The sequence below is a fragment of the Salmo salar genome, chromosome ssa20 (assembly GCF_905237065.1).
Source record: "Salmo salar chromosome ssa20, Ssal_v3.1, whole genome shotgun sequence".
Classification (NCBI taxonomy): Eukaryota; Metazoa; Chordata; class Actinopteri; order Salmoniformes; family Salmonidae; genus Salmo; species Salmo salar.
In genome coordinates, this window is record NC_059461.1 from 35,231,241 (window position 1) to 35,241,694 (window position 10,454).

General features: G+C 42.6%; 1 protein-coding gene across 1 annotated transcript; it reads left to right on the forward strand.

Annotated features, from left to right (window-relative positions):
- Window positions 1-2,305: 2,305 nt before the first annotated feature.
- Window positions 2,306-9,032, forward strand: LOC106580552 (bone morphogenetic protein 10). The gene is made up of 2 exons (XM_014161738.2): window positions 2,306-3,250; window positions 5,469-9,032. The coding sequence occupies exons 1-2, from the start codon at window positions 2,842-2,844 to the stop codon at window positions 6,587-6,589; spliced, it is 1,530 nt and encodes a 509-aa protein (XP_014017213.1). The 5' UTR covers window positions 2,306-2,841; the 3' UTR covers window positions 6,590-9,032.
- The last annotated feature ends 1,422 nt before the right edge of the window (window positions 9,033-10,454 follow it).

A 10,454-nucleotide genomic window follows, 5' to 3' on the forward strand; every position in this document is an offset into this window, starting at 1 on the left:
GTGATTATTTTTGGCAGGGTACTCTCCTGACATAATCTAATGTTTTGCTTTCGCTGTAAAGCCTTTTTGAAATCGGACAATGTGGTTAGATTAACGAGAGTCTTGTCTTTAAAATGGTGTAAAATAGTCATATGTTTGAGAAATTGAAGTTATAGCATTTTTGAGGTATTTGTATTTCGCGCCACACGATTCCACTGGCTGTTGACTAGGTGGGACGCAAGCGTCCCACCTAGCGCAGGGAAGTTAAGATGTTTCTACAACTTGAGGAGTGGCTTCCGTCTGGCCACTCTACCATAAAGGCCTGATTGGTGGAGTGCTGCAGAGATGGTTGTCCTTCTGGAAGGTTCTCCCATCTCCACAGAGGAACTCTAGAGCTCTGTCTGTGTGACCATCGGGTTCTTGGTCACCTCTCTGATCAAGGCCCTTCTCCCCCGATTGCTCAGTTTGGCCGGGCGGCCAGCTCTAGGAAGAGTCTTGGTGGTTCCAAACTTCTTCCATTTAAGAACGATGGAGGCCATTGTGTTCTTGGGGACCTTCAATCCTTCTGCCATTTTTTGGTACCCTTCCCCAGATCTGTGCCTTGACACAATCCTGTCGCTAAGCTCTACAGACAATTCCTTCGACTTCACAACTTGGTTTTTGTTCTGACATGCACTGTCCGCTGTGGGACCTTACATAGACAGGTGTGTGCCTTTCCAAATCATGTACAATTAATTGAATTTGCCACAGGTGGACTCAAATCAAGTTGTAGAAACAGCTCAAGGATGATCAATGGAAAAAGGATGCACCTGAGCTCAATTTCGAGTCTCATAACAAAGGGTGTGAATACTTATGTAAATAAGGTATTTCTGTTTTTTATTTTTAATACATTTTCAAAAACCAATTTTTGCTTTGTCATTATGGGGTATTGTGTGTAGATTGATCAGGGAAAAAAACGATTTAATCAATTTTGGAATAAGGCTGTAATGTAGCAAAATGTGGAAAAATTAAAGGGGTCTGAATACTTTCCAAATGCACTGTTTGTCATGGAAAGAGCAGGTGTTCTTAATGTTTTGTACACTCAGTGCATATCTGCCTCACTCAGAGAAATAAGTTACACAGTTAAATGTAACAAATAACTACATTTTTTTATAAAGAAATGTACAAATGATACATTTGTAACGTCAATATTATTATTTTTCTATAATTCATACAGTAATATGAGCTCTGTATGTAAAACATTTACATTTTAGTAATTTAGCAGATGCTCTTATCCAGAGCGACTTACAGCGACTTAAGATATCTAGGTGAGACATTCACATAACACAGTCAAATATACAGGATATGAACATTCCATTATAGCTAAACAGTGGATACATAGCGTTAACGCAAAAAAAATAAACTTCATAGACATCTGAAATCTATTAATAAAAAATCTGAGAACAGTAGTATTTTACACACACAAAGGTACCAATTAGCAATAATTTCTGATGAAAAACATAAATGTGAAAAATTGGTGGATATAGCATTTTGGAAATAAACTCAACATATTCCTCTCTCATTATACTTTTTCTCAAAAAAACAACAAATGCTTTTTAGGATTCCATTGTTAAGTATTACAACTGATTTATGAAATAATACAACTTCTGTCATAAAATGAAAACTAAATGCAGGATTATGCGCTGTGCTGTTCTCATCAGCTGATCTCAATCTGTTTGTTTTGTGCAGATTTACTGATGTCCAACAAATCTTTAATCCGTACCCATTACATATTTACATTTACATTTAAGTAATTTAGCAGACGCTCTTATCCAGAGCGACTTACAAAATGGTGCATTCACCTTATGATATCCAGTGGAACAACCACTTTACAATAGTGCATCTAAATCTTTTAAGGGGGGGGTTAGAAGGATTACTTTATCCTATCCTACATCTCACACCTCATTAAAATTACATTTAATTTGGGAAGGTACTGTCCAACCGACATATCCTGTCGCATTCATCAACATCAACAAACCCTTTACAGATTTGTCAACAAGAACTGGTCAATGGAGCAAAGTCCTGTATCTGCAGCTCCACCATTTACAAAACAAATAAAACACATGAACAAGCTCACCCCTGCCTGATTTTCTGACCCCAAAAAATATTGCTTTCACAAGGAAGAGGCTAATGTTTACAAAATCGTCATTAAGGAAGTAGTGAGATAACACACACACACACACACACACACACACACACACACACACACACACACACACACACACACACACACACACACACACACACACACACACACACACACACACACACACAAGAAATGCAGAGCTTACCATATCATAGATAAGGGACAGAAAGAAAGCGAGAGGGAGAGAGAGAGAAAGGGAGAGAGAGAGAGAGAAAGAGAGAGAGAGAGAGAGAGAACTGAGGGATATACTGGGAGAAAAAAATAAAGAGATGCCTCCGTTGGACGTCGCAAAGCCACCCTTTCTCCGGAACTCCAACTCTTTGGTAAACAACATCAAAAGGTGTGCATGAGGATAAAGGGCGTAAGATCTGGAATAAAAGCAGTTTATCTGGGTTCCAAGCCACACACACAGAGAGGAACACACAGAGAGAGCGACAGAACACAGACCTCCACACTGATCAACTCCAAGGTTTAACAGCACCTTTTAAGTCACCAGAGAATCGACAACCACCCGGATCAGCAAGAGAAAAACACGGTTGCTGTTTCTCACCCTTCATCAAGCTAAATCCAACCTCCAGTGGACCATTGGATTAACACGTGTGATAGATCTAATTCTGTTCAATCGCAAACAACATTGGATAGTCTCTGTGGACACAACAACAGTACCACTCCTCTCCATGGCGGAAACTGGGCACCCCAGGTTGGAAGCTACCTTTATCACCCGGATCCTCTTCCCCCTGCTCTTCTTGTTGCTCCTGATGTGGCCCCTATCTGGGCAGGGCAGCCCCATCTCCCTTGCCCCAGAGAGGCATCACCCTGCTCCCGAGCTGAGGGACAGCCACAGGGGAGTCATAGACCCATCTCTGTTGGAGCAGGACAGTGATATGGACATGCAGAGCTTGCTGGTGAATCTGAGAGGCCAGTTTCTCCGGACCTTCAACCTGTCTGGCCTGGGCCCTCCTGCCCAGCCGCCTGGCAGTGCCCGTGTGGAGCCTCCTGAGTACATGATGGAGTTGTACAACCGCTTCGCCAATGACCGCACCGCCATGCCCACCGCCAACATCATCCGCAGCTTCAAGAATGAAGGTAGAGAACCGCTGTACTGTATTGGGAATCCATATCCTGTACTGAGTTCAAATGATGCTAGATGGTGTTCTTCGCTTTCATTTGGAGAAAAAAATTATTAATGTGCTGTAAGCCCTTTATCCCTTTATGATTAAAGTATTATTAGCAGAACTGTTCATCAAAAATGTATTACGTATCAAAATTGACCTGTAGAAGGTCAACACATGCATGCATAGTGTAAAAACAATGAAGGATAAAAATGTTCAATAAGATTTGTAATAAATTTTTTATTTTACAAATACTGTAGCACCTTAAATAATTGAGAGTGTTTTTTAATTATTTGGTTGAGAATATCCAAAATATTTCAAGGTGAATTTCTCAAAATGTGTAAAAAAAACAAAACAATTACAGTTGAAGTCGGAAGTTTACATACACCTTAGCCAAATACATTTAAACTCTGTTTTTCACAATTCCTGACATTTAATACTAGTAAAAATTCCCTGTCTTAGGTCAGTTAGGATCACCACTTTATTTTAAGAATGTGAAATGTCAGAATAATAGTAGAGAGAGATTTATTTCAGCTTTTATTTCTTTCATCGCATTCCCAGTGGGTCAGAAGTTTACATACACTCAATTAGTATTTGGTAGCATTGCCTTTAAATTGTTGAACTTGGGTCAAACATTTCGGGTAGCCTTCCACAAGCTTCCAACATTAAGTTGGGTGAATTTTGGCCCATTCCTCCTGACAGAGCAGGTGTAACTGAGTCAGGTTTGTAGACCTCCTTGCTCGCACACATTTTTTCAGTTCTGCCCACAAATTTTCTATAGGATTGAGGTCAGGGCTTTGTGATGGCCACTCAAATACCTTGACCTTGTTGTCCTTAAGCCATTTTGCCACAACTTTGGAAGTATGCTTGGGGTCATTGTCCAGTTGGAAGACCCATTTGCGACCAAGCTTTAACTTCCTGATGTCTTGAGATTTTACTTCAATATATCCACATAATTTTCCTCCCTCATGATGCCATCTATTTTGTGAAGTGCACCAGTCCCTCCTGCAGCAAAGCACCCCCACAACATGATGCTGCCACCCCCGTGCTTCACGGTTGGGATGGTGTTCTTCGGCTTGCAAGCCTCCCCCTTTCTCCTCCAAACATAACGATGGTCATCATGGCCAAACAGTTCTATTTTGATTCATCAGACCAGAGGACATTTCTCCAAAAAGTGCGATCTTTGTCCCCATGTGCAGTTGCAAACCGTAGTCTGGCTTTTTTATGGCGGTTTTTGAGCAGTGGCTTCTTCCTTGCTGAGTGGCCTTTCAGGTTATGTTGATATAGGACTCGTTTTACTGTGGATATAGATACTTTTGTACCTGTTTCCTCCAGCATCTTCACAAGGTCCTTTGCTGTTGTTCTGGAATTGATTCGCACTTTCGCACCAAAGTACATTCATCTCTAGGAGACAGAACGCGTCTCCTTCCTGGACGGTATGATGGCTGCGTGGTCCATTGGTGTTCATACTTGCGTACTATTGTTTGTACAGATAAACGTGGAACCTTCAGGCGTTTGGAAATTGCTCCCAAGGATGAACCAGACCTGTGGAGGTTGACCATTTTTTTTCTGAGGTCTTGGCTGAATTCTTTTGATTTTCCCATGATGTCAAGCAAAGAGGGACTGAGTTTGAAGGTAGGCCTTGAAATACATCCACAGGTACACCTCCAATTGACTCAAATGATGTCAATTAGCTCCTAAAGCCATGACATCATTTTCTGGAATTTTCCAAGCTGTATAAAGGCACAGTCAACTTAGTGTATGTAAACTTCTGACCTACTGGAATTGAGATACAGTGAATTATAAGTTAAATAATCTGTCTGTAAACAATTGTTGGACAAATTACGTGTGTCATGCACAAAGTAGATGTCCTAACCGACTTGCCAAAACTAAAGTTCGTTAACAAGAAATTTGTGGAGTGGTTGAAAAACAAGTTTTAATGACTCCAACCTAAGTGTATGTAAACTTCTGACTTCAACTGTACATATTCATTCAACTTGATCTAGTTCAATGTTGAATGGGATGTTACAGTAAAGCTGCAATTGCCTCTCGGATGTGTGTTGGAGAAAATCTTGGCTCTTGCTGTACTTCCAATTCTGCATGAAGTGTAGTACAATGGTGGTCCATTCAAAGCATCAACAAGGAGAACTACTGATGAACAGCCTTTGTCTCTGTGTATTCCTCTCCTGCAGACTCACCTCCCTGCAGTTTGGGTAGTGGAGGGGTGAGACGACACCCTCTTCTCTTCAACGTATCCTTCCCCCACCATGAGCGCATCACCGCCGCAGAGCTGCGTCTCTACACCCTGGTCCAGACCGACCGCAACCTCTACGCCGGGGTCGACCGCAAGGTGACCATCTATGAGCTGAAGCAGCAGGATGGAACAGGGGAGGACAACAGAACAGAGGAGGACAACAGAACAGGGGAGGACAATAGAACAGGGGAGGACACTGAGAAAGGAGGAGGAGGGGAAGGACGGGAGCAGTTAGTGGAGCTGGCATCACGGCAGGTCTATGGTACTGATAACGGCTGGGAGGCCTTTGACCTGACCGCTGCTGTCCAACGCTGGCGCAAGTCAGAATACGGCACAACCCACAGGCTGGAGGTGCACATAGCAAGCCTGGCCTCTGAGGGGAACGGAGGGCAGGCACTGGCAGAGGGCGAGGGAGAAGGAGAGGAAGAGGGGAGAAGGACATTTAGGGAAGACATGGAAATAGACACCAGCCCAGAGGACAAACACAAACCCCTGATGATCATCTTCTCCAATGACCAGAGCGGTGATCACCGTGACGACAAGCAGGAGCTGAACGAGATGATTGGACACGAGACTTCGGAGGCAGGGATTCAGGGTGACCTGGGGCTGGGGCTGAATGGGCTATGGGGGGAGCTGAGCCGGGCTGAGGGCCAGGAAGAGCAGGACGAAGAGGCCCTGATCCAGATGCGCTCTAACCTAATCTATGACACAGCCTCTAGGATCCGTCGCAATGCCAAGGGCAACCAGTGCAAAAAACAGTCCCTCTATGTGGAGTTTGAAGACATCGGCTGGGACAGCTGGATCCTAGCGCCGGCTGGGTATGAAGCCTTTGAGTGCAGCGGCGTCTGCACGTATCCACTGACCGAACACGTGACGCCCACCAAGCACGCCATCGTCCAGACACTGGTGAGCATGAAGAGCCCGCAGAGGGTGGTGCGAGCCTGCTGTGTGCCCACCAAGCTGGATCCTATCTCCCTGCTTTACCTGGATGACACAGGAGTGGTCACGTACAAGTATAAGTTTGAGGGCATGGCGGTGGCAGAGTGTGGCTGCAGATAGCCAGTCTACACACCCTGCTAGTCATATGGACATGGAGAGAGACAGTGGTGAAGAGAAATGACAGGGTTTGGATGGAACAAAGCAAAAACTAAGAACAAAATGGTGGCATTAGAATACACAGACCCTGAATTGAATCTGGTATCACCATTGAGAACAGTTGAGAAGAGAAACAAAAAGGAAGAGAATAGTTTAGGTGAGCCTTGACAAGGGAGAACAGGACTATGTTGTATCTGCAACTATGATTCATCTAAACTCCAACACTTTGTACATTGTAAACTTATATTTTGAATTTCAGGAAAATGTATGTTATTTTCTACAGTACAACGTCTACGATACGAATTCATCATTCTGAATGAGGAAAAAGGATGGACCTTCAAGAATAAACTATCCTTTTTGCCACACAGCACCCAGGCGCACAGTACTGTCCAGTAGGTCTAGCTGGTGGGACCTCACAGGGAGAGCGTTAGCTCTCCTCCTCTGACACTTATCTCTGTTCTCCCCCTAGACGCTAACACTAATCCACACTTAATTTACCTGTCTCTCTAACAGTAACAGCAACAGGCTTCCCAAGGGTAAGCAAAAACTTGACTGGACTGGACTTCTGCTAGGGGCCTGCCCTCATCCTCACCCCCACCACCTCCCCCTGGTACCTGGGCTGAGGTCAGAGGTTAGGGTGGACTGGGTTATCTGGGTCATCTCACCCACCTTCCCACATTGTCCTCAGAGAGTCAGTCACATGCCATGTGAGCCATTCTCTCCCACTCCTCTGCACCGATAAGGAGGTGTTGGCGCTGAGAAACGTGCTCCGCCACTCACGACTGGGGGGGGGGGGTGTGTCTGTCAAGATTCCATGGTTACTAATAGAAACATGAAAAGATAAACAGCATGCTCGACTCCACTTGTATAAACGTAGACCGGGTGTTGAGCCATTGTATGTACAAAACAATGAATAAACTTAAATTAACATATTTTTATTGCTACACAAACTTTTCGGGTATGAGCCTTTCTTCAGCGTGCATAGGAGGCAATGGCAATCAGTGTCACGACAACAAACATTTGTGATGCAGTAAAAATATGTTCATTTAAGTTTATTCACCAGAGTGCTGTCCTATTTTTGTTCTACTAACGTTAATAGAAACAGACTCTACTTACACTCTTAGAAAAAAGGGTTCCCGAAAGGGTTCTTCGGCTGTCCCCATAGGAGTACCCTTTTGGTTCCAGGTAGAACCCGTTTGGGTTCCATGTAGAACCTTCTGTGGAAAGGGTTTTACATGGAACCAAAAAGGTTATTTAAAGGGTCCTCCTATTGGGACAGCCGAAGAACCCTTCTAGGTTCTAGATAGCACCTTTTTTTCTAAGAGTAGCATAACTCACTGACATACAAGTACCCCCATGTGCCCCCACCATCACCACCCTGAAAACCCCCTCTCTGTCCCTTCAGCTCTACTACCCCCATCCCTCTCCCCCCGGCCCTGCCATCCTTCACGTTTAAGGAAAAGGTTTACCTGCATTTGGCCTGTTATCATGTACAGGCTGAGGATGAGAGTAGGGGGGTGGCACCTCCTGTCTCTCCTCCCCTCCTCTGAGAGTCTTAAGGAGTCCTGTGTGGGGTCCTCTCTTGTTGTTCTGTGTTCTTCTAATACAAATGTAATACAGTTCTCTGCTGCTTGATAATGTGAAAGCCTATTTATTGATTAATTTATTTATGTACAATTGTATAACATGGATATGCATACAGAGGGTGAACATACAGCACATACTCTGACCATATTGTAGAAAACAGCCTTAATTTATAGATATTTTGTGAATATTATATTTTGTTACCTGTTGTTCTGGTTGCTTTGTGAATCCTATTGTAAAATACTGAAGCAGCAAAACTGCAGTCTTAGAATGCATAAATAATTATATTTTCATACTATGAATACTTAAAAAAAATACTATTGAATATAGATTATCATAACATGTTCATCAGGAATCATAATCCATTTCTCCCTTGGCCTGACAACTATGAACATAATGCAACACTTTAGAAAGGGGGCTCTCAGGGCTAGGATGCAGAACTCTGAGGTTGGGACAGTTGCGTACCACAGTATCAGCTCACAGGCCATAGTTTACACATGTCACACAAACACAGAACCATGGGAAACTGACTGGAAGCCCAGCTAATGAACACAATGGATGGTCTGCCTGATGGTCTGACTGTCGCTCGCTATGACAAACTGCAGATGCAGACAGCTGCTCTGGATGGAAAACCTGTCCTTCAAAGCTTTCTTGTACACTTCAAAAAACGGAGAGAAAATTAACTATTAACATGGTTCCTTTGCTTCCAATGCTCTTCCTGATGGACTTATATCAACAGCAGCAGCAGTGTCAAGGCATGTTACTATCATGTAATGTCATTTACATGTACCAATGCACATAGTGGATGTAAATAAAAAATAATGTGCTCCAAAATGTTGTGTAAAGATGCATGACTCTTGTTGTGATATAATGACTTGGTGTAGAAGCACTTGTAGTAGGCCAAGAACATTTACCTAAGGTTGTGGTGTTGCCTTCACAGATTTGATAATCACTTTGAAGCCATAAGCGTTTTTAAGAAAGCTATAGACTCTGGACTTGATGTAGCAGTAGGCCTACTGTACCCAGCTAAACAGTACCCGGTACACTGACACAGTGCAAGGTCCAGTTGACTGTATGCCAGTCTGTGTAGGCATGGTGTCTCCCTCTCTAAGAGGGCTAGTGTCACCCTTGTCAACACACTGAGGAGGGACACATGCAGGGAAGCAGAAATATGGAGGAGCTATTGGCTTTCCCAATCAGCATTCTTTAAACTGCCAGGAGCCAAACGTTCAGCTAGTTTAAACCCTGTGATAACACAAATACACAACAGAGTATACAAGGACATGGTCCTACATGAATGCAGCCTCCGCTAAAGTGGGAACATTTCCTTTAAATTTCCTTTCCGTGATGTGAATTGATTCAGATTCAGTCACAATGAAAATGGTAATAAAAAACTACAACAATAGAAATACAAATACCACTAGCTATATGAATAGTCTGGAAGCAGTTCACGCCACCCAGAAAAACATTTCTGACTACAAGTTATGATATAGTAAGTCATAATTATTAGATAGTAAGTTATTATTATGAGATAGTAATTCTGGATCCTGGACAGTCCTGCAGGTTGACCCCCTTAAAAGGAACAATCTGGAATTCAAACATTAACAAATCATACTCCTGGCTATTTTATTTGGTAAACAGCTGAGGAAAGGAGATCAAAATGATAGTTTTAACTGTGTTTTGAAGCTATGCTGTGTTTGTTTATAATTACATTGTCTACAAACAATGGAGGTAAACAAGCTTATATTTGGGGTTCTGATGGGGTAAGACTGTTGCTCATGAGGCATTTCTAAGTTACATTCTTCAAGAATCAACGTCTATATATTAATAATTTAAATAAAAGTCCAAAAATGGATGTACCAATCCCAGATTGCCCCTTTAATGGATTGAATTGAATGAATGAATGAATGAATGAATTCAATCTGATGTCAACCAGACCTCATCAAACAGGCACCAACTCACATCAACAAAACTCTCCAATGCATTAAAATGGAACAATATCAACACAAACTCTCGCTCTCTCACATAGACATGCACACACACACATATGCACAAGCACACACACACACACAGACACACAACACATTTATGACTTGCTATCTCATAATAATAACTCACTAACTCATATTTTCTTACATATTATCTCATAACTCGTAGTCAGATTTTCTTCTTTGTTTGTGGAAATGGGCTTCCATAGAACAGAGCCCATACACAAAATGTAATACTAATTTTGTATTTTTATTTT

What these genes read in the sequence shown, in the direction of transcription:
- LOC106580552 (XM_014161738.2), top strand. Translation starts at nt 2,842, where the DNA reads ATGGCGGAAACTGGGCACCCCAGGTTGGAAGCTACCTTTATCACCCGG. An exon ending in CCGCAGCTTCAAGAATGAAG is followed by an intron (nt 3,251 to 5,468) that starts GTAGAGAACCGC and finishes CCTCTCCTGCAG; the next exon opens with ACTCACCTCCCTGCAGTTTG.